The 24,610-nt window shown below is 45.5% G+C and overlaps 1 protein-coding gene across 1 annotated transcript in view; it reads left to right on the top strand.

Moving 5' to 3' along the window:
* Positions 1 to 24,610, top strand: part of SRRM3 (serine/arginine repetitive matrix 3) — a 236,955-nt gene that overhangs the window by 59,777 nt on the left and 152,568 nt on the right. Inside the window, exon 2 of the mRNA XM_029613117.1 lies at positions 23,871 to 23,972. Within this exon, the coding sequence (XP_029468977.1) occupies positions 23,871 to 23,972 (102 nt within the window). The remainder of the gene's footprint in view (positions 1 to 23,870; positions 23,973 to 24,610) is intronic.

The raw sequence follows: 24,610 nt of genomic DNA, 5'->3' as shown, positions 1-24,610 counted from the left end.
GGTGATGACGTAGCACCGCCCCGAGGAGTGGGGAAATGTTAGCAGTCTTGATAAGATATGTAGGTGTGACCCCGAGGAGCGGGGAAGCTTGTAAAGTCCCAGAGAAGCTGGAGGGCACTGCCCCGAGGAGCGGGGAAACCCTGGCAGTGACTTGTACAACGTAAGCGCGGTCCCGAGGAGCGGGAGGTGCGGACAATCTTATTCAGGTTGCGGGCGGAACCCCAAGGAGCGGGGAAGTCCCTCTGTAGAACTCAAGGATAGCTGAGATGTCCGAGAGGGTAGTCCCGAGGAAAGGGAGGCCTTGCAGGTTAGAACCCAAGAGACGCAGAGCCAGCCCGAGGAGCGGGGTAGGCGAGGAGAGCGAGTCCCCAATGCCTGCACTGGCCCCTGGGGAGCGGGTACCAGACAGAGTCCAAGTCCAAGGCACGAAGCAAGTCTCAGGAACATGTAGACAGTAGTCGAAGATGGACGGAACCTGTTGCCAAGTCGGCTAGCTGAGGGCGAAGGTGGAGTTTAAATATGCTGGTCTGATGATGTCATCAACTGGAGACGCCCCTGAGGTTCCTGCCGATGAGGCTTCAAAGGAGAGCCCAGTGATCTAGGAAGGCCCAAAGTCGAGGAGGGTGGTGGCAGCGTCCAGGCCTCCACGAGAAGTCCCGAGGAACTTGGCAGTGAATGCTGGCCCAAGCCGTGAGCAGCCCCTGGGAAGGCAGGAGAGCAGTGCAGGAGGTCGGTACATGCGGTCGCAGCCGTCTGCGACCAACGGGCATAACAGTGATGAGATGTTTTTTCTATCTTTAGTTATTTAACATTTATGTGTTTGGACGCACTTTGAATGTCAATGCAGCACACATTTGTTTACTCTGGTATTTTCAATTCGTGTGTTTTCTGCACACCAGTCCACTTTGGTTTTCTGGTATTTATGGTGCTAACCCAACAGGTAAAAAGTATCCACAGAGGTGCCCAATTTCGATTATTTACCCTTTAGTGTAGAGCACTCTGTTCCACAAATATGCTAATAACCTTTAGTACATAGACCCCCATCTGTACATGTATGATGCCGGAAGTTAATAGATGGTAAGACTGCTGTGTTGAAAGGACCAAACAAATGATGAACCTGCAGACAATCAGGCTATGTAGGGATCACCAAGGGGGAGGGAATAGATTCATCATAGCACCCCAAAAAAACTACACCGGCAATTCCTATTATAGAGTGTGGGATGGATGAGCCATGAATTTAGACAGTACGGAGATTTCTTTGTCCCCGTTGAAAGCAATGAGTTGACTACATAGGCCCTGCAAATATAAGAAAGCATGGATGAGAGAGGCTCTTTGAGTGCTGACTGAATAGACTATCATTGGTGAAATGCTAAGAGTTCGCACTGGATGATCATGTCATTCTCAGTCAACCATTGACCTTCCCCTTATATTCCCTCCTAACTCCCTTAACCCTGTCATCGCAGCATCAGTCTTTGGCTGAGGGCCACACAGCGGGACTCCTTCCAGAATATTGCAATTGTGAGCAATGGTCCCTCTACTTTTTTGTTGACCGTGTGAGCGAAAAAAGTTCTTGTGTGCAAAGTTTTAGAAGCATCAAACCAATCTGTGCCCAGTGTTCTTTGAAGCACCCCTTGGTTTTCCTTATCTTGTGTGTGCTGCATTTTCCTGAGAATACTTGTTTCTGTGCACGTGCACAGCTTATGGGGAAATTGTTCTTGAGCCCTACATTGGGGTCGCTAGGTGTCACCACCATGTGATGACTGGGACTCCCTTCCCCTGGGGGCTGTGCATGCTGCCTCCATAGCATCATTCAGCCCTGGGTAGCCTGGGGAGCAGAGAATCTGACCTAGGAATCACATTTTGGTTTTCCACATACCACTGAGCCACTGGGGCAGCCCAGAGGCCCTATAACTATGGGCAGTGTAGCATGTGGTCAGGAGATACCCTGCGACTTTAGTGACAAGTGTGAGGTAGGTGTGTTTCTGTTGAGGTATATACAATATGGGGTAGATTTTAAAAAGCATTTACTCGAGCAAAACTGGTTTTTGCTCGAGTAAATACACTTTACTCAAGTAAGTGGGCTTTTCAAAATTGCTACAATATATGCCATTGAATTGTCCATAGGATTTACTCAAGTAAGTGCACTTTACTCGAGTAAATAGCTTTTGAAAATTGCTACGATAGTATGTCACATTTACATGCGTAACTCCTTTGAAAATGACCCCCATTATGGGTGCTGAAGATGAAGAAATGCTATATCCACCACAACATAGTGAATGACAGTAAATAAAGAACAAGTTGATCCATCCAAGCTGCCCAGTCCTCCCTGGTTCTCTACCACATTGCACTGATGATGAGTATAAAAAGTCTCAAGCTAAAGCCAACAGCAGTTTCCTCCACCCCTATATCTTTCACTCGACCTCTCAACCCTGTTCCTACCACAGATTACAAAATCTGTCACAGGCTATTCCAGGCATGGTTGTCTTCCTCTTTGATCCTTGTAAAACCAGTACTTAATCTAACATCCAGGCCCTCTTCTGTATCTTGTCGCCAAGTTTCATAACAAGCCACATAGCCATCAACATTTGTGAGGGTGTTGTCCAAAAACATCTGGCCGCCCCCATGCTCACTGAAGTTTGGTTTTAACAACGGCCACTGCTTGCAGGTTACCCCACCTTTCCTGAAAGCCTGGTGCAGGTAAACCACTTCTGCTATGGGTGCAACCTAGCCTGATGCACTGCCGTTCTCTGCAGGTTGTCTCATGTTTTTCACCTCTTTGATCCTCTGCAGTTTCACACAGATGAGCAAACCCTCAAGACTCCTCACTCGTTTCTTCTATCTGTTCTCCCAACGTGCCCTTACCACTGTTCTCTAGACCTGTCGAATGCATGTTTAAACTTTGCCACGGTTTTGCTTGCCACTACCTCTGCTAAGAATCTGTTCCAGTCATCCATCCTCCACTCTCTGGGTAAAGCAGTATTTTTTTCATGTTTCCTTAGTACCTGCCTCCCTGCCACTTCATATCGTGACACCTTGTCCTCAAATTTTCTTTTCTATGGAAAATTTTATTTCCTTGTACTTTTTTGAAGCTTGTCAAATATTTTAAAGTTTCTGTCATTCCCCTGTCCCTCCTTTCCTCCGGCGAGTACACTTTGAGTGTGTCAAACCTCTCTTTGTAGGGTTTGGATTCAAGGCCTTGAATCTTATTAGTAATCCTTTTCTGAACTGCTTCCAGCCTCTCAATGTCCTCCTGAAGCTCTGACCTCCAGAACTGGACACAGCACTCATGGTGGGGTTTCACAAGTGGCCTATGCATAAGACAATATTACCTCCTTTTCTTTGCTAATTATATCTTTACTTATGCAACCAAGCCCACTGTTAGCATTCCCAGCTGCTTCATTATATGACTGGCTATGCTGAGGAGATGACTCCTAGATATTTTTGTTGTTCAACAGTTTCTAATTCTTCTCCTTTAAATTGATGCATGCTTAATAGATTTTGCATCCCATCCGCAGGATTTTACAATTTTTTATTTTTTTTTTGCATTGAAACTAATTTTCTAAACCTTTGCTCAATCTTTCAGTTCTCCATCCCTGTTGGCATGTTCTCCTCTGTTACAGAGTTTAGTATCATCAGCAAACAAGCGTATTTTTTCCTCAAGTTCCTCACCAATGTCACTAATACAGATATTGAAAGGAAGCCGCACCTGTACTGAGTCCTGGGCAGCCCTGCTGATTACTTTATCTTCATCAGAGTGGACTCCATTTACCATGCCGCTCACCCAGTTCCTTGCCCAGTTTAGAACTTTCTCACGTTTGTCCCTTTATTAAATAAACCCGTCAAGTCTGTCTGGCAGGATCGCCCCCTTGTTTATAATATGGATTGTCTGGTGTTCGGTACTCTGCTTGTTTCAAGGTGCTGCATTCTCTTTTGTTTTAATAACATTTCAATAATTTCCCCACTATTGAGACATTAATCTAATGGGTCTGCAGTTGTCTGCATTACCTCCGTCCCCGTTTTTGTGTTGCAGGGACTACAACCATCCCTTCCACTCCCTCAAAACCTACCGAATGTTAGCAGACTGAACCGTGCCAGGTCATTTCTACCTTTTGTATTTCCCCAGCTGACTTCTGAGCTTTCCAACCAGTCCTGCCGGCTTAACTTTCTGTATATAATTATTTCTTCATTTTTTTTCTTTTGCCCCCCTTGTCCATATTTGCAAGAGATGACATTAACATCGCAAGAGCTTGACAAATGGTATTAACATAGAGAGAAGATTTCGGTGCTGAAGTGCTCCTTCCAGCGAGTGGTGTCAGTTTCCACTGTACCAGTTAGAACATTGATTGAGCCTCTTCAAAGCCTAACAGATCAAACCTGAGGAATTTAGATTGCAATAAGCTCCCCTGATGCTTCTGTATTTCCAAGAACCCAAACCCAATCAATGTTTTACATTTTTTGTCATGCTTCCCCGCTGTCTGGGTGTACAGCAGTATCCATCAAGGATATCAGGTGCGTAAACAATGTGTGTTTGGTTCTCACAAATAAAATGTTTGTGGGAGCTGAAGCAGTCAAAAGCAGAACACAGGGAGATGAGAAAGGAAAATATCATTATCTTAGTGAAAAAAATAAATAAATAAGGGGTATGTAAACATTTCATGTTGCCTCATTCTTTGGTGCAGAGATTTGTATTATTAAGTGGTGGCAGGGCAGCTTTTAAAATGCTCCATGTCAACCAGTGGCAGGACAGCTTTTAAAATGCTCGATGTCAGCCAATGGCAGGACAGCTTTTAAAATGCTTCATGTCAACCAGTGGCAGGACATTTTTAAAATGCTCCATGTCAACCAGTGACAGAGCAGCTTTCAAAATACTCGATGTCAACCAGTGGCAGAGCAGCTTTTAAAATGCTCGATGTCAACCAATGGCAGGACAGCTTTTAAAATGCTCCATGTCAACCAGTGGCAGAGCAGCTTTTAAAATGCTCCATGTCAACCAATGGCAGAGCAGCTTTTAAAATGCTCCATGTCAACCAGTGGCAGGACAGCTTTTAAAATGCTCCATGTCAACCAGTGGCAGAGCAGCTTTTAAAATACTCGATGTCAATCAGTGGCAGGACAGCTTTTAAAATGCTCGATGTCAACCAGTGGCAGAGCAGCTTTTAAAATGCTCCATGTCAGCCAGTGGCAGAGCAGCTTTCAAAATACTCGATGTCACTCAATGCAGGACAGCTATCAAAATGCTTGATGGCATCAAAATGTGCTCTGGTAACCCTGAGATTTCAATTCAATTCAACTGAATTTAATTAAAGAAGGGATTCTAGGTGTTGGCGACATCAAGGACATACAGAAGTGTGAGCTAGCGGGGTCACTGGGTGCTCTACTATTTCTGACAGAAATTCTAAGGAAACTGAATGCTTCAAAGGTTATTAGGGGGTGGCATACTTACAGGGGGAAGACAGACAGGCATAATCATATTAGAAGGCCAGTTTCTTTGCAGTTTCCCTGGAAACATTCCAAAAAAACAGCAGCAATAACCAAGGACAGAAGCAAGTTAGAAAACTACCTTTATTCCAGATGTAAACAGACAATAGCGAGCAGGGGACAAGGTTGGGCTGAATGGCTCTGATGGGGCATTGTGCAGGGTGGTACTCTGCTTCAGGGCTTAACGTTCACTGTTGTAACCCAGTGCTTATATATGCACCCAGCCAGAAAACCAAATTTTATTCATCCTAATACAACAATCAAATTCTATAGCAATCATAAAACCAACCTAAAATGTAGCAGCAAACAGGTCATGTTATATAGTTCCAAATACCTATCATTTTCAGAATGCACATGGTATATTTATTTATCTCAATTTACAGTTTCTTTCGTTGAGAAGACTGACAGATTAAATTGTACAGGTACTTGTTGATAGGGCATTGCATTGGATTTCAAGAATGAGGAGCCTACATGAGAGGGTTTTAAAGCAGGATTTTAGCCTGAAGGTAAGAAGAACATAAGAACATAAGAAAATGCCATACTGGGTCAGACCAAGGGTCCATCAAGCCCAGCATCCTGTTTCCAACAGTAGCCAATCCAGGCCACAAGAACCTGGCAAGTACCCAAAAACTAAGTCTATTCCATGCTACCATTGCTAATAGCAGTGGCTATTCTCTAAGTGAACTTAATAGCAGGTAATGGACTTCTCCTCCAAGAACTCATCCAATCCTTTTTTAAACACAGCTATACTAACTGCACTAACCACATCCTCTGGCAACAAATTCCAGAGTTTAATTGTGCATTGAGTAAAAAAGAACTTTCTCCAATTAGTTTTAAATGTGCCCCATGCTATAAAGGTAGGTTGATATGGACATACAATGATTTTTTTTTTCACAGCTTGAATAAAGTTTTTTTGCTTTTAATTGATTTGCACATTTATAAACACCAAGTAGAACATTCCTGCATGAAACCGCCTCTGGGACCATTTGGTTGAGCCATATCCTTCCTATCAGGCCACCTGCAATGATCCATTTACATCTGGAATAAAGGCACCTTTATGCCTTTGACTGACTTTAGTCCTGGGTTACTGCTCTGCTGCTGGGGTTTGGATTCTGAGCAGGGCCAGTGCAAGGATATTAGGTGGCCCTAGGCGAACCTTACAGCCTTATGCCACCTCCTCTCTCCCCCCCCCCCCCCCCCCCCCCCACACACACAATAAAAAAAAATCATGTATCTGTAAAAACAGGGCATTCAAACGACAGTCTTCTGAGATAAAAATATCACTTACAACATGTATATTATATTTATATGCACTGCTCTGATGCCAACCAGAAAACCCTGCAAAAAAACTACTTGGAGCCCATATGGCATTAAGCCTTGTAATGCTTGCTGGGTGTGGGCTTAGCCTTCAGAAAGCCATGAGTAAAGTGAATTTCAATTACAGCATAGTAAACCTCCCATATCAAAACAGCACTAACTGCTAGCACTCAAACAGTAACATTCCTATCTATGAAAAGGCAACACTGCAAATATTACACCTCTTATTAGGAAAACAGAACAAACCAGGCTTTTGTAGATCGGGACACAGACACTAGCAGAATACCTCACCTTGGTTACACATGCAGAACACAGACACTCCCTCACTAAATACAGAATAAGGAGACTGTGGTAGCTCAAGCGGGAAAGGGCTTGGTAACAGCCAGAGGAAACAACAAGTAGACTCTGGCTATAGCTTAAATGCACTTTTATTTAAAGTGGAAACACAAAATGGCAGCAGACCTTCACATCAAGTATTTCAAACAAGCAGTGCAAACAGAAAACAAACACTTCAGGCAGTTCACCTTCACCACAGGCAATGCACAGTATTTTAAACAGTAAAGTCTTTCAACAGAGAGTTCTTTAAGCAGAGAGTCTTAACCAGCCTTAGACATAGCAGGTCTTTGCATATGCAGGGACTTATTCAGCTTCCCGGGACCTGTCTAACTCTTTTAGGCCCTCAGGTCTTACACTCTGTTGAAGGGCTCCTCCCTTTACCCAGGATTCCCTGCGGGTCTCAAGATTAAGGAGGACTGGGCGGGACAGCTGTGCCCCGTCCTTTAATTTAGTCTGAGGGAATTTTCTATTCACTCCCTCACATACCCTCCCCCTCAGCTCAGCCTTGCTGGGATGAGCGTCTGCCTGTACAAGGGACACCTCTCTTGACAGAAAATCTGCATTCGCATTCTCCTTTCCTTCACTGTGTCAAATTTTATAATTGAAAGTCTGCAGGGCCAGGAACCATCTTATCACTCTTACATTGGATTCCTTGCTCCTATTGATCCATAGGAGTGGTTCATGGTCCATTTTTAAAGATGGCGCCGGCCATCCAGTGCTCCTACCATGTGACAGGGGCCAGCCAATGGCACGGATACCCTGTCACATGGTAAGGGCAAAGGGCCATCGGTGCCATTTTTATTAGCACAGCCGACGGCCCGAGACTGGGAGATCGCTCCCAGGACTTCCGCTAGATCACCAGGTATTTGTAAAAAGCTTTTTGGGGGGGGGGGGGGGTTCGGGAGGATGGGGGAAGCTAAGGGGTCAGTTTTAAAGGGTCGGGGTGGGTTTTTTGTTTATCGGCTTGGGCGCAGCCGATAAACAAAAATGCAATCGGGCCTCACTAAAAAAAATTAACGATGTGAATCGGAATCGGAACCGATTCCGGTTCCGATTCACATCTCTAGTAGCAATGGTATGGCAATGGTCCACAGAGCGGGGTACACCGATGAGGGTTCCTCAGTAGCGATGGTACGGCAATGGTCCGCAGAGTAGGGTACATTCATGAGGGTTCCTCAGTAGCAATGGTACAGCAATGGTCCACAGAGGCGAGGTACTCACTGTAGCAGAATGGAAGTTCCAGAGAAGGGCCCAAGGAACGGAGCAGGCAGAAGTCCAAGGCGGAAGGCCCTCCGAGGAGTGGATAGCCAGAGACAGAAAGGGCCCCCGAGGAGCGGGTACCCGGAACGTCTCATGCCACGGAAGCAGGAGCTGGAACAAGCATCTGTAGCAAGCGAAGCAGATTCAGCAATGAGGAACTCGTTGCCAAGTCGTAGGTAGGCAGGGCCAGCCGGCTTAAGAGTCCTTGAAGAATGATGTCATCCGAGGGGGACGCCCCCGAGGTTCCCACCATGACATGCATAAGACTGACTAGGTAGCGCGTACGCGTGCCTAAAGGACTCCGAGGGCAAGATGGTGGTCGGCAGCGTCCATGCCATCCAGGGGGCCCGGGAACCAGGGTGTGTAGGCCAACGATAGCTGGCGGAGGCCGCGAGTCGACCCAGAGGAGTCAGTGTAGTCAAGCAAGAGGTGAGCAACAGCGGTCGCAGCCGTCTGTGACCGGGCATAACAAGTTCTTACCGTCTTCATTCACAAAGTCTCCTTAACATCTGAGCGTCTGATTGAAGCTCTTGACCAGGCCATCTGTACACCGAGGTCTGCAGAGTTTTTACTTTGAACAAGGTGAGAGTAGCCCAAGTCGTGAGAAAACCCCCATTAGGGGGGTCACCACTCTCAGGGTCTTCATATTCCATAGGAGTACTGCCTCCAGATTCCTGGTGGCTTAGTCCAGTATGATGAGAATGTATTTATTTCCTTGGGTTGTTCTCTCTAGTGGCCCCAAAAGATCCATGCCCACTCTTTCAAAAGGATTCTCAATTATGATCATTAGTATGAGAGGTGCTGCCCATACCCCTGCAGGCTTTGTGAGCTGGCAGGGAAGGCAGGACTGGCAATACCACTGGACCTGTTTATGAAAGCCCAGCCAATAAATTGTGCCAATATCTTCTCTTGGGTCTTTTCCTTCCCCAGAAGATGACTGTGAGCTAACTGCTTGACCTGTTGATGGTAGGGTTTGGGAGCCAGGATTTGTGCTATCATTTTCCCTTCCGGAGGGCCAGGGTCCACATTCTGTGCCCCCGGGACTACCTTCCTGTCCACTAGTTGTATATGATTGTGGGCCCCCTTAAAGCATTCATACTCCCTCTAGGCTGTTGTGATTCTGCTTGTCATGCAGCCTCCCAACCACCAGAGGTCCTCTGGGAACTTCACCTACCCTCTTTCCAGCTCTAGTCTCAGTGACCTTATGACTCAGCAATTCTTTGCCTATTTAGCCCTGCCTCTGTGCATTGTCATTGAGTCTGAGTCTACTCGGCTTCTCGCTTGGCCCCTTGTATCTTGTACTCCTTGTGCTCTCTGCAGCCTTCTGCCTTGTGGCTTTCCAAAGCCTTCTTGCTTTGTACTCCTTGTGGCTCTCTGTAGCCTTCTGCCTTGCTCTCTGGCTTCCCTAAGTCACAAGTCTCAAGCCTTGCTCCCTGGCTTCCCTAAGCTGCCTGTCTCAAGCCTTGCTCCCTGGCTTCCCTGAGCCGCCTATCTCTAGCCTTGCTCCCTGGCTCCAGGCCTCTTGTCTCAAGCCTATCTTCCTGGCTGCCAGGCCTCCTGTTTCAAGCTTGCCAGTATCATTAACTCCTATCTTGTTCCGGTATTCCATCCTTGGTTCCTGCCTGAGCTCCAAACCCACCAGACATCAACATCCAGCCCTGCAGCCTGAATCCCCAGTCTCCTCTGGCTTCTGTCTCCGGTTCCGTCTGTCAGCCTACGGCCCTGCAGCCTACCTCTTTGGTCCTGCCTGACTTCCTTCTCCATGCTGGATTCCAGTCCAGCTTTAGCATTAGGCCTCTCCCTTGTTCAAGTCCTGTCGGCCACCAGAACCCAAGGGCTCAATCTGCAAGGAAGGTGTCTGGTATAGGCAGAAGATCCCCTAGTCTAGTCTGTCCCTGGAGTCCTGGACTGTTCCCATGGGGGTTCCCCAGCCGAGCTGGATTCACAACCCTAACATGAGCTTGCCTAAAATTCCCCAGATCATCCCGTTCCAACTCCAAAGGACCAGGTAAAGCATTTTAGGAGGAAGTTGTTTTCCCTCCGTCTCCAACCCCTCTTCCCCGGCTGTCTCTAACTTAGTAGTGGTGGTGTATTTGTCCTGTACTTCCAAAAAGACTCAGGAAAGAGCTATGGAAACTCCAATTCTTTCGGGTCGTGACTGAACAAACTTGTCATAGACTGATTCCAAAGAAACTTGAAATTTGGTCAGTCCCATCCAATGATAATGGTTGCGATAGCCAAGAGAGTACCCCCACCTCCATTATATCTTGACTGGCAGGGGTCTTCAGGCATACCCGGCTGGTTGGATATTGTTGATAGTCCCTGTGAATACATGCCAGGGTCACTACCTTATTATAGTCAATTTGGATTTGTTTCAGCAAGTCCCTCTGGACGAGCATTTTCACACTCCGGGAGTCGACTAATGCTAGTGTAGGAACCCCATCAAGCTCAATCAGGATCACAAACTTGGACGCTCCCTGGCTGGAGATATCTCCGAAGTTATAATAGAGGAGAGTTACCGCATTAATGTCCATCACTTCCTATTCCTGGCAGGGACAGTCTCTTGCAAAATGGCCTCTTTCTCCACAACTGAAATATTTATTTATTTAATTATTTGCTTTTATATACCAACATTCATTGGCGTACATCACATCGGTTCACATTATAACAGTGTAATAGTATGACTGGAGGTCGTACTATTAGTATTTATACATTGTAACATTCACATTATAACAGTGTAATAGTATGTCTGGAGGTCGTACTATTTATACATTGTAACATTCACATTATAACAGTGTAATAGTATGACTGGAGGTCGTACTATTTATACATTGTAACATTAACTTTAACTTTAGTGGGAAACATTAAACGTCTGGCAATAAGCCTTGGTGATAGAACAGTTAAACAAAGATAATGGGAGGTATTGAAGGATGGTTATTGTAAGTTTAAGTTATAGAACTGGGCTAGGGTATTTGATTGGTGGAACCAGTATATGCAATAACAATGTAGAAACAACAGATAGAGTATATATAGCGGGATATGTACCTGATTTAGCTGGGAGGATAAGGTGAATTGGGGGGGAGCTAGGGGATGAGGGGAGGGGGAGGGTGGGGGGGGGGGGGTGGAGCGAGGAGGGAGGGTGGGTGGTCCAACTGAGGGTTGCAGCTGGGTTGAACAGTCCGGCCAAATCTGCTCTGCTGACAGTCAGGACTCTGCCGACTCCTCTCCAGGTTAAGGGGTTTCTCTCAAAAACATGGCAGTTTGGACATGGTTTGGGCCTGATGATAGGCCTCCACTACTTCTAGGGCCTTTTCAACTGTAAAGCCTGGGTGCCCACAAATCCACTGCCTCATGGATGGAGAGAGGCTGTCCTGGAATTGTTCCAACAGCACTGCATTGGCTATCTCCCCTCCAATTTTCCCTTCTGGATGCATCTTTAAGCCTGTGGAATAAGTTCCTAGGGTTCTCTCCAGCCTGTGGAGTTCCATTTCAGAATCATTGCCGGTATGATTCTGGGATGAGCACCACTCTCCCTAGGATAGCAGCCTTAACTTCAAGGTACGTGGCTGTCCCATCCGAATTAGCTGATTGATAGGCGTCTTGACTCGATCTGGTAAGTACATTCCCCAGTTATGTTGAACATATGTCCTCTGGCCACCCTGCTAGTCTTGCAGTGTGCTCAAAGTTCTTCAAGAAACCATCTGGGTCTTCTCCAGGGTGCATCTTGATGAGTGTTGGTGCCATTGGAGGTGGACGGATCATGGCCATTTGCATCGCTTGGGCTACTTGCATTAGGACTGTATGCTGCTGAGTCACCTGCTCTTGCAATATCTACTGCTGGCTAATTTGTGTTTGCAGGGTACCCTGTAACTGCTGCTAGCCGGAAGCAAGCATTTGAGTCACCTGTTCCATGTTCCTTGCTTACTGAGCCGCCTCCAGATTAAGTACCTGTCCAAGGATAGGAGAGTGAGGCAGGGAGAGAGAGAAAAAAATCCCTACTGGCCTATCCAGCCCTTAATTACTCCTTGACCCCTGACTATACAGGCGGGGATAGCCCCCTTGGCCTGTTGCCCAAGATGAGGAAGTAGAACTGGGAGGCTCCAGGAAAAGGAAATAACATTACAGGGTTTTTTTTCCTATGTTTCTTTTCTCTCTTGCTGCAGCTGGGAGTCCTTGGCTGTGTTTCCTGCTTAGGCAAGAAATCCCCCTTCTGACACCATATATGGTAGCTCGAGCTTTGCTTGACTTGGTAACTACCAGAGGAAATAACAAGTAGACTCTGGCTGTGGCTTAAGTGCACTTTTATTTACAGTAGAAAAACAAAATGGCAGCAGACCTTCACTTCAGGTATTTCAAACACGCAGTGCAAACGGAAAACGAACACGTCAGGCAGTTCACCTTTACCTCAGACAACGCACAGCTTTAAACAGTAAAGTCTTTGAGAGAGAGTTCTTTAAGCAGAGAGTCTTAACCAACCTTAGACGGTCCCAGCTCCCCAGGGCCTGTCTAACTCTTCTAGGCCCTCGGGTTTTATACTCTGGTGGAGGGCTCCTCCTTTCACCCAGGATTCCCTGTGGGTGGGACAGCTGTGCCCGGTCCTTTAATGTAGTCTGAGGGAGTATTCTCTACACTCCCTCACAGAGACCATAAAGTATAAATAGAAATGTGCAGATAAAAACTAAATTGGCAATGCTAAAAGCCAGACTCTATATGTAGTGCAACAATGGAAAAACAAAAATGTTAGCATTCCGTATAAAATATTAAAAAATGTAAAATAAATATACTAATAAAAAGAATAAATATTTCAAATCAGCTGACAAATGGAATAACATCCAATAATTAAAAACCCATATAAAAATTGGCCAAACAGCAGACACATCAAATAACACTCAATAATTAAAACTAATACAGTTGAAAACATTCCTCAGGTCTCAATATCTGGGAACTTTTGATTTCCAGATGCCCTGAGATTGTCGTAGATTAACAGGAGGAGAGGGGTCTTATTGCGCACAAACTAACTTTCTCCTCGCTCTCATATACGTACACTCAGTCATACACAGACACACAGCTTCTCTTTTGTATACACACACAAACTCTATCACATACCCAGACACACAGCCTCTCTCTCCACACAGCCTCTCTTTTGTATACACACACAAACTCAATCACATACACAGACACACAGCCTCTCTTTTGTATACACACACAAACTCAATCACATACACAGACACACAGCCTCTCTCTCCCACACAGCCTCTCTTTTGTATACACACACAAACTCAATCACATACACAGACACACAGCCTCTCTTTTGTATACACATACAAACTCAATCACATACACAGACACACAGCCTCTCTCTCACACACAGCCTCTCTTTTGTATTCACACACAAACTCAATCACATACACAGATACACAGCCTCTCTCTCCCACTCTCACACTCAGTTACACACACTGTCTTTCTCGTTCACTCACTCCCCCCCCCCCCCCCAATCTGGAAGCACAAGTAGAAGCAGCAGCTTCCTCCTTCGGTCCTGATTATCGACAGGACTCTTCCTTCTCTCGGGTGCATGGGCAACCCTGCTACTCCTCCTGACAACCTGCTCTAGCTCCTGATGGGTGGATTGTGTGGCCTCCCTGTTCTAGCTCCTGATAGCTGAGGGGCCCTGCTGCTAAGCCTACTCTGGCTCAGGCCGTGCAGCCCACTGCTGGAGCTCCTGATGGCACCGGCTTGCAGCACTACTCCACTCCAGCCGACCACAGTGGCGGTGCTCCACCATAATCCCGCGGTGTTTCTCCACCCATGGCCACCATCATCCCGCTGCTCCTGCTGGCCGCGGCAGTCTTCCCATCCCTGCAGATCAATGGGACACCGCTTCCCCTTCCCGGAAACGTGGAGGGGGGTGGGGAAAGTAGAAGTTGCCAGCGTTAAGTTGCTTCCACCAGCCCTAAGTCTGAGTAGTTTTTTTTTCTTTTCATCTCGGCACCATCGATAGCTCTTCAGAACTGCTTCTGATGCCGGCATCATAAGAACATAAGAAAATGCCATACTGGGTCAGACCAAGGGTCCATCAAGCCCAGCATCCTGTTTCCAACAGTGGCCAATCCAGGCCATAAGAACCTGGCAAGTACCCAAAAACTAAGTCTATTCCATGTAACCATTGCTAATGGCAGTGGCTATTCTCTAAGTGAACTTAATAGCAGGTAATGGACTTCTCCTCCAAGAACTTATCCAATCCTTTTTTAAACACAGCTATACTAACTGCACGAACCACATTCTCTGGCAACAAATTCCAGAGTCTAATTGTGCGTTGAGTAAAAAAGAACTTTCTCCGATTAGTTTTAAATGTGCCCCATGCTAACTTCATGGAGTGCCCCCTAATCTTTCTACTATCCGAAAGAGTAAATAACCGATTCACATCTACCCGTTCTAGACCTCTCATGATTTTAAACACCTCTATCATATCCCCCCTCAGTCGTCTCTTCTCCAAGCTGAAAAGTCCTAACCTCTTTAGTCTTTCCTCATAGGGGAGTTGTTCCATTCCCCTTATCATTTTGGTAGCCCTTCTCTGTACCTTCTCCATCCAACTTGTTATTTTATTATTTAAATCTCAAGAATCAATCAGGATTGAATCTACCAATGGAAGTGTAGTATCAGTGCTGATGTGATATTACGGCATTGTTTGGAGGTATTCCCTCGGGCAGGGTTAGGGCAAAGGAGGCAACAATAAACGTAGTTTGGGTTTTAAGGGCCATGTGTGTAGCTTTACCTGGAAAAAGTACCCACAGATACAGCAGGCAGAAATCTCGATAGGTATTCTTGATTATTGGTGCAAACCCTGCAGGTTAAAAAAAAAAGTACCTGTGGAGTGTGGGTCAATGCGGAATTTGATTGTTGCCCTCTTGGCCTCTTTCTCTCCCATCTCTGGTCACCCAAGTCCTGGCACGCATGACCTACCAGACTGGCAAACCCAAGGCCTTGGCAACTGTGAACAAGTCTGGTTTTCAAGATGTATTTATTGTTTATTTATTTTATATTTGTATACTGCCGTTCTGTAAAGCACATTGTAACATTTACAAAAGATGCTTCAGATATGTAAAGTGAATGAATGATAAACTAGAGCCAGTATATGCAGTTAATATCTCATGAATATTCATCACAAAATACAGTGGCCTGAAAACCAGGGCTGCCGTGCCATTCAGGGTCTAGAGTTTGCCATCCTGTCCTATAGCCGTCGTCCTTATATCCAGCGACGTAGCCATGGTAACTTGAGTTAGGCTGATAGTTATTGCTTTCAAAATCCTACAGAGCTGAGTGGATGGAAGTCACTGGAATGTTTTGATTCTTAAAAATAGAAACTGAATGTCACTTCCTTCTCCCCCTGATAAAACAGTGGAGAGTGGGGGTGGGGAGGAGTTGTAAACTCCTCAGCTCCAGCCCTGGAGCAACGTGCGGATTTCTGAGCAGCACAGATATAGAAATTCATTAACACGGCCTTTTCTCCCTAATCTCAGGCTCAGACAGTGAGAGCAGGGAAGAGGACTCGTGTCAGTCTGCGGCATGCTGGGAGAGTAATTGAAGGGATATCAGCTCTCACTCGGTTCCTGAGGCCATTTCAGGACGTTCAACGTGCGCTGCATTTCTAATCCAGCCTGGGCAGAGTCCCAGTTCTATGGAGTGCCGCCTGGGGACCAGGCTAAGGGAGGGGAAAGGCCAGTGTAAGTCTCAGAGAACATAACAAATGCCATATGAGGTCAGGTCAAGGGTCCAGCAAGCAGTAGCTCTGGTGCCAGGACCTGTAGTCGGGGTTCATGTGCAGAAAACATGCATAACACACACAGATATGATGTAGGCGCATCAATAGTGTTTCCTGCGCTGAAAGCAGTTTTGTGTGCAGAAATCATTATTTTAATGCACATAAAACACGATTTGTATATTCTATTTATTTATTTATTTACTCATTCTTTTAGCCCACTAAATCAAACAAGTCTGGCCAAAGTGGTGTACAAAATTTAAAACAAAAGCAATAAAACCAAATACATTAACATAAAAACATTAAAATTACATAAAATCTAACTTAAAACAGTTTTCCTCTCTAATGGGCAAAAATCCCTAATATTCTCAATCTGCTGAATAAAAATAATCATGTTTTTATTTTCTTTCTAAAAGCTAAGTAATTAGATTCTAATTTTATCTTCTGTGGCATGAAATTCCACAAATCGGCCCCCAATTAAAACATTATTTTCCTGAAAAACATCAACCTCACTTCCTTTCTGGGGGGGAAGCAAACTCAAAATATCATGAATAATCAGTACTTCAACCTCTCCCTGCCTCCACCCTTTTACAATAAACACACAGCCACCAACTTGGAATCAAACAGGCCGCAGATTTATTAAAATGTAAACAAACTGCCCGAGCCAACAGCAAAACCAATAACTAGGACCCCGGTGATCATCCGCCACGCCCCCAGCAAGATGAACATCCCCAGGCCACCCAGCCTGTAGGTCACAGGCAGCTTGCAAGCCACCAGAGAGCTCGTCCCCCGCCACAGCCCAGCAAGAGACCAACCCTTGAGCAACTGCACCCAACTGCTCCAGCCCTAGAATTCCCAGAGCTGACTGTATCATCAAGTCACCAACCCTTCAGCCTACCACTGAAACTTAAACACAGCTCAGGCAACCCCCGCTGCAACGACCAAACCCAACTATAACCAACAATACCAATAACATACAGGCTGATACAGTATGGTGCGCTCGGCTGAGCGCACTGTTTAGCCCCCATTTGACCGTGCATTTTACACGCGCTATTATTACCCCTTATACTGTAAGGGGTAATAATAGCGCGTGGAAAACGCACAGCTAACCTCCCCGAAACTAATAGCAGTCATTACATGCAAATGCATTTTGATGAGCCTATTAGTTATCCCCACAGGATACTGAAAGTAAAATGTGCTTTTCTGTACCCCCTCCAACTTAATATGATAGCGATATTAAGTCAGAGGTTCCAAAAATAAAATAAAAGCTGTCCGCCAGCCCACAGGTTGGAAAATGGATGCTCAATTTTGCCGACATCTGTTTTCCGAACCCGTGGCTGTCAGCGGGTTCGAATACCAATGCCGGTAAAATTAAGTATCAGTTGTCGGACCCGCTGACAGTCGCCGCTTCGGCTAATAAGGAGGCGCTAGGGATGCCTCCTTATTAGCGCAGGCCCTAATTTAAATAGAGAATTGCGCACCCAGGAGAGGTGCCTGGGCGCGCATCGGGAGAGCGGGCGCTCAACATGGAGCACCTGCTCTCCAGCGGGTTTTTTTGAATCGGCCTGATAATAAGGGAGGGAAGCAGCTGACAGCAAAAGACCAACAGGCAAGTGAGCCAATTCTGCCTTCTCTGAATAACTAAACCAAAACGCCTCCCCTTTTTCCCTTCTTCTCTAGCACCCAGCCAATTAGACTCCCAGCTAGCCCCAATTTTGAATTCTGCCATCTCAACTACTCTTGTCAGACATGACCAACTTGCCCCCCCAACCCCTTCCTTCCCAATTCCCCCCACCTTATTTTTGGACAGACAAGAACTCCGTCCTGTCTGCCCTTCCATACTGGAGCGCAGGTTATGGCTCAGGGTGTAGCGCTTCATCCCTTTCTGAAGATGCTTTGTCCCTACACCACGCATCACCTTAAAGATCAGTGCCAGGATCTTGAACTGTGCTAGCTTCTCTATAAGCAACCAATGTGGTTGTTGTAACAAAGGTGTGGTGCTCATTCTTCTGGGATAACGAAAAATCAAGCGAGCAGTCGTATTTTGAACTACTTGTAACGAATCTAAATCTTTCTTCGGGAGACCTACCAATAGGGCATTGCAATAGTCTAACAACGGATAGATCACAACTTGCACGATGACCCTGAAAACAGCAAGATCCAGAAGTGATCTGAGCCTCCTAAGCTGCCCTAACTTAAAAGAAGCTCTCTGCATGATGGAAGAAACTTGAGGATCCAAACTAAATGACTTGTCCACCAACACCCTAAATTCCAAACACATTTGCGCTTGCTTAATTCAACACAAAGCATGTCCGAGAGACTCCTCCAATCCCTAGGCTAATATGTGCGCTCAGCCTGTGCAGGATGCACATTTTAACTCGAGTTTGTGTGCACACCTTTGCATTTGCACACATTTTTAACTCCCGATACATTAACATACTCTTTGCTTACTGCATCCGGAGTTACATTTTTTATTAGGCACATGCATTAAGAAACTGGGCACTGAATTTCAGTGCACAGACTTAACACATGGCTTATTACATTGGCCTCTCTAAGGGGCAATTGCATTTTATGCCTTAACCTCGGACACAGTTGGCTTAACCTTGAGGCTAATGGGAAAGGTTTTGTTGCATCTGCTTCCTTTTTTCAATTCTAGTGTTAGCAGTTTTCCACCTCCCTCCCCACCCCAAAAAAAAAAAAAAAAATTCTCCTCTCTTTCTGCACTACTGAACTTGCTAAATACTCCAGCCTGTGCCAAAGCATTTGGAAGGGAAACAAATAACAGGAAACAAAGGGGATTGAATAGTTCCTGTCAAAAATGAGCATTTTGCTGCCCACACGTCTAATTACAGCACAGACAAGAAGTTCTTTGCCTCCTACAGCCCTAGCATTCCTGCCTTGCGCGATACCATATAATAGCTCTACTATTTATGTTTATTATTTAACCTTGGAGTCACATTAGACAACCACCTTAATTTTAAAAAACATATCAACAACACCATTAAAGACGGGTTCTTCAAACTACACACTCTAAAAAAATTAAGACCATTACTCTACCAACATGATTTCCGTACTGTACTGCAATCCCTCATTTTTTCGAAAGTTGATTATTGTAATGCCCTTCTCCTAGGCCTACCCAAAACTACCATCCTACCACTACAAATGCTTCAGAATGCAGCAGCACGCATTCTCACCAACACCAGAAAATCGGAACATATTACTCCTGTACTCAGAGATCTGCACTGACTCCCCATTGCGCAGAGAATCATGTTCAAAACCTTCTCTCTAATACACAAGACCCTACACAATGAAAACCATGACATGATTCAATAATGAACTTTACTTCCACAAACACTCCAGAACCCCTAGAACACAACATGCAGCCACCCTACACACCCCCACACATAAAACCACCACTCTTGAGTCAACTAGGAAGCGTGCGATAACCATAGCCGGGCCGAGCTGCTGGAACAATATGACACCGGAGTTACGGCAAGAAACATGCCCAATAAAATTTAAGCAAAAACTGAAAACATGGCTTTTCCTACAGGCTTATACTTAACCCTTACGCTCTCTTCTCTCCCTTACTCCTACAGCCTTGCCCACTAATTTACTTAAATGTACATCCCCTTTTTCTTTCTCACCACACCTAACTTTTTGTTGGCAATTATTCATATCGATTGTATATCGATTGTATACCAATTGTATATAAGGCTTCTATCCCATTTCTTTCTCTCAAACCCAGCTTTTCTCTTTTCCAATTGTGTTTTATAAAATTCATTCTATTTATTTATAGACTTATAAATTCAGTGAGATAACAATTTGCTTTGTACCACTATTTTATTTTTCCCTTTCATTGTTCCACTGTTCTCTCCCCTCCCCCCCCCCCCCCCCCCCCGCTTAACAAGTTTATTGTAAAGCACTATTGCATATGTTCGTTAACAAGTTTATTGTAAAGTTTATTGTTTATTGTAAAGCACTGTTGCACATGTTCGTTCTAGTTGGCACAGCTGCACTGTTTCTGTTAATTGTGAACAAATGTCGGTATATAAAAGCTGCAAATAAATAAATAAATGTAGGAAGACCCCAAGTTTTCAGCAGTGCCGGTGAGTGTGCCAAGTGATGCACGAGGGGCCAGGGAGCCGTTTGCAAGTGAGGCCTCTAGTGAGGCCTAAAGCTGAGGCATTGCCAGTGATCGCTGTAAGTGAAGATGCCTGGGGAGCAGTGAGAGAATTCCCAGGAAGCCAGTGGAGTCAGAGGTGCACGTATTATTGGTGAGCAATGTGCCGAGGTAATGGATGTTCGGGGCGCCTATACCGCATTTGAATGGCCCTGCATACGTGAACGATTGGCTGGAGTACTAGAACCGCGAAAGTAAAGCATGACTTTAATAGACATGCTACCTCCGTGGTTTTATCGTGGTTCAAGTCAACCAGCGCTGCATGTGGTCAAGCCTGTTCCTACTCAGGTCCCAGATGGGAATTGCCAGAGATACTGTCTGGGGTGGTGCCGGTCATACAAACCTTGAAAGGCATGGGTCAAGTAAAGGAGTCCCACCGGAGCGCACTGTACTGTATCGGCCCGAAAGAAAGTTAATTGTTTGAACTGGAAACAGTGTGCCTGATACGCTGTTTATAACCAGCAGTAACAGGAAGCAGGGACCGAAATTCATGGAGGGGAGAGAGATGAGAGTGGCTGTCCTCTATACAGGGCTCATTTCAGCATCTGCATTTACCAATCCAAGAACCCAGCAAACACGTTTGGAAAGGAGGACCCTCATGCAACAGAGAAACCCTTTTCATCATTTTATGTACCCCACACAGGGTCTACATTTATAATGCATTGCAGTGGCCCAGGGCATTTCTCCCTAAAAAAGACTAGGACTGCAAGTTCATGAATGCACTGGAGTAAAACCAGGCCTGGATCAGGCTAATCATCAAAAGAGGAGTCGACTGGTTGACTTCCCCTTGCTGTGTGATCTCATCCATTCCCCTCTTCCCAAGGTGCTGGATAGCTTGCTGGATTGGTGCAGGTCAATGGAACCTATGTATCTAGCTCAAGCTAGCTGTGGCCACATGTTATTATTACCTTAAAGCCATTCGGTGACCCCTGTGCAAATGATTTGGCGATTTCAGTCCACTTCCTAGTGGGCAAATGTCCAAACCCAGTTTGGCAACCTTATTGACAGTCTCAGCGGAAGTGCCAAAGATTGAATCAGTGTGAAGGATGTCTTGCCTTCATGTCATTAGAGGAGGGTTCAGGTACATTGGCAGAGTATTGCGGGGAAGCCTGCACTGAGGCTGCCCATGCTGCAACTGTTCAGAGCATCTTTTATGACCTCAGGATTCACTAGAAGACTTAAATAAAAGTTCCAGACTGCCCAGAGTCCACCTTCATGACCTACTTGAACCCAGTTGGTTCCCATCAGGTTAGAGGCACAAACTCAGATCCTCTGTGCCTGAAGCACTGTGCTGCCACCATACTGTGAGACCCAGCAGAGGGCATGTGGCAAAGCAGGTCTACAGGCAGCAGATATGGGAGACATTAACTATTCAGGCAGCCGAAATCACTCAAAACAGGCTAACAAGATCTGACATTGGGGAGCAAACCAAATGCTATCTTTGGGCAGCCTGGTCAAAAATCTACCAGGATGAAGACTTTGGCATCAGTAACCTAGTGTCTAAACAGTGGTTTGATGGCTTTAAATACTCGTACAGTTCTGAAGAACTGAGAATCTGATGGTGGTGCTAATAATCCAAGTTCTAATAACCGTATTAATGCAACCAGTCTACACCATGTCAGAGGTTACAAATCCCCCTCCCCACCTCCAAGAGCTTATACAGTCACCTTTGAGGACAGTTATTATGATTTTTAACTGACTTGACCTGGCTGTCACCATTCAGTAAGACTGTATGAGAAAGACCATGAGGCTTAAATCTTGCCAGTGAGCGAGCACTAAGTGAATGGCCGAGAGAGGAGCGTGGACGCCTCTGGAAGCTGCTAGAGATGATTCTTTTCTCCTTCTTTAATGAAGAGAGAAAATGGTGCTAACAGCTCAGAGGGAGAAGCCATGTATATACACTGAGATTTTCTCTCTCTTTTTTTTTTTTTTTTTGCACTTTTCACAGGTCATTAATTCTGAGTTATGACTGCTTGACAGTAGGGTTGGTGGTGGGGATTAAGGGGGAGAGTGCAGCGCAGTGAATGTTTTTCCATCAGATGACACAATCGTCTGTTGTTTCAGGCTTGCACTCAACCATAGTCAGCTGATCAATATTTTTTGGTTTATGACATTGATTAAGTGTCTGGAGATTACGTTCTTTTCCTATCGTCTTTCTTTTCTTTTCTTTTAATTAAAGACAAGTGCATTCACATTCCCTGAGAAATGGAGGGCGTCTTAGTGCTTTTATTGCTCAAGTTAAATGTCTATGTTTGATGAATCCTCTCTGGAGCAGGATTAGACCGGATCAGTAGCTCTCAGCCAGGTCCTCGGGCACCAGCTGGCCCGTCAGGTTTTCAGGCTGCTCATAGTGAATGTGACTGAGATATATTTGCATGAACTGCCCCCTTTGGATGCAAATATAGCTCTTGCATATGTATTTTGGGTATCCTGAAAATCAGATTGGGCAGATGGTTCTCGAGGACCTGGTTGAGAACCGCTGGACTAAAAATGACCTCTTGAGGTGCCTTCCAGCCCTATTTTTAGCTTCATTACCTAACAAGGGCTTATCACATGGTCAAGTATGCCTGTGTATCTGTGTGCATTTCCCCCTCTTTGAATTTCTAAATGGCTAGATCGAGCTAAAACAAACTTTGTGTGGAGATAGGCCCTGTGAGGGCAGGGGGGGAGGGGGAGATATATGACTTTTGTATGTTTCACAGTTGAGAAGTGATTTTGAGGGGCACCGGAGGGGGAGTTTGGTCACCAGTTTCCCCATAAGAAATGCATAGAGCGATCCTCTGTGTCTCAAGCACTGTGCTGCCACCCTACCATGAGACCCAGCAGAGGGGATGTGGCAAAGCAGCACATACAGGAGACAATAACTACTCAGGCAGCCACAGTCGCTCCATAGGCTAACGAGATCTGTCATTGGGGAAGCAAAGCAAATGCTGTGTTTGGGCGGCTGGTCGTGTACCAGCATGAAAATGATAGCATCAGTAACCTTCTAGTGGATTGGGGGCTTTAAGTATTCATACATATGTAATCCGCTTAGTTGAGCTGGTCTATTTTAGGTGGATAAAAGGCATTTCTAAATAAATAAATAAATCATATCTTGAGAACCATTGGGCCAGGTCTAACGAAATGCAATATCTGGACAAAGGGCATAAGGAACTTTATGCCGCCAGGCATGAAATCATTTTCTTTCTTTTTTTTGGTGGGGGGGGGGGGGGGGGGAGCGAAGGGGGGGAGAACAGGAAGCAGCAAACAAATAGAACCAAGTCCACCTAATATGTGACACTTTCTACTGTTTCTATGATTCTGAAACCCTAAACTGAATTATTCATCGCTCAGGTTAGGAAAGGGCCTGAAATCCTGAAATGTATTATCACGCTCTGAAGTTAGGAAAGGGCCCGAAACCCTGAGATCAGTCCTCCATGCTTGAGGAGAGGCAGGCACCTGAGACCCTGCAGTAGATTATCACCACTTATTTCACATGTCTGGTTGCAATCCTGCTGAGATGCGGCAGTTTCCTTATTGTGTCCCTTCTGTTATTTGTTTCAGCTATTTGGAAGAGGAGATCCGACAGAAAGTAGGAACCTTTCGCCAAATGTTAATGGAGAAAGAGGGAGTGCTAACCAGAGAGGACCAGCATGGTCGTCAGATGTAAGTGCCGAAAGGTATTTCTTAAAATGATAATATTTGATTGTTGCTGATGTTACCTTAAATTAGCTGATAGTGGGAGAAATCGCTCATTATCTGGCAGATGTAAAGCAACCTGGGCACAATCCTTGGACACTCAGGATCCCGCGATGGCTGAGACTTGGGGTTATTTCAGCTTGTCATGCATGAAGATGCACCGTGAGAGTAGCTTTGACTATTGTGATCATTAGGATCAACCTATCACCATGGCCTTGGCAGCCAACCGCACTTGCATTCTATCTTGTGCTCTGGCCTTGAGAAGACAAGCCACCTCCTGAGCTATCTCTGACACAGAATCCCTCTAAAATGCTGACCAATTGTGAAGGGCTTAAATGGTGTTAAGTTAACTGATTACAGACCCCTAACGATTACACTGTATAAGTGGTGATCTACTTTGAGCTGTTAAATGAGGAGTGTTCTCGGCCAGCCAGTCATCCAGTTAGGGAAACACAGGCATCCCCAGTTGGTGCAGATACAGCACAAGCATCTCTCGGCTCTTGGTGTCAGGAGTGATTGTACAAGGCTGGGAGTGTGGTGTCATTACTACAATCTGAGATACTTTCTGTGACTGGGAGGTATCCTTGTGGGACCATAGGTCTCCT

Source organism: Rhinatrema bivittatum, chromosome 8 (genome assembly GCF_901001135.1).
Source record: "Rhinatrema bivittatum chromosome 8, aRhiBiv1.1, whole genome shotgun sequence".
In the NCBI taxonomy this organism is placed as follows: Eukaryota; Metazoa; Chordata; class Amphibia; order Gymnophiona; family Rhinatrematidae; genus Rhinatrema; species Rhinatrema bivittatum.
Note: the sequence above shows the minus strand (reverse complement) of the source record. Positions and strands in the feature narration are given on the sequence as shown.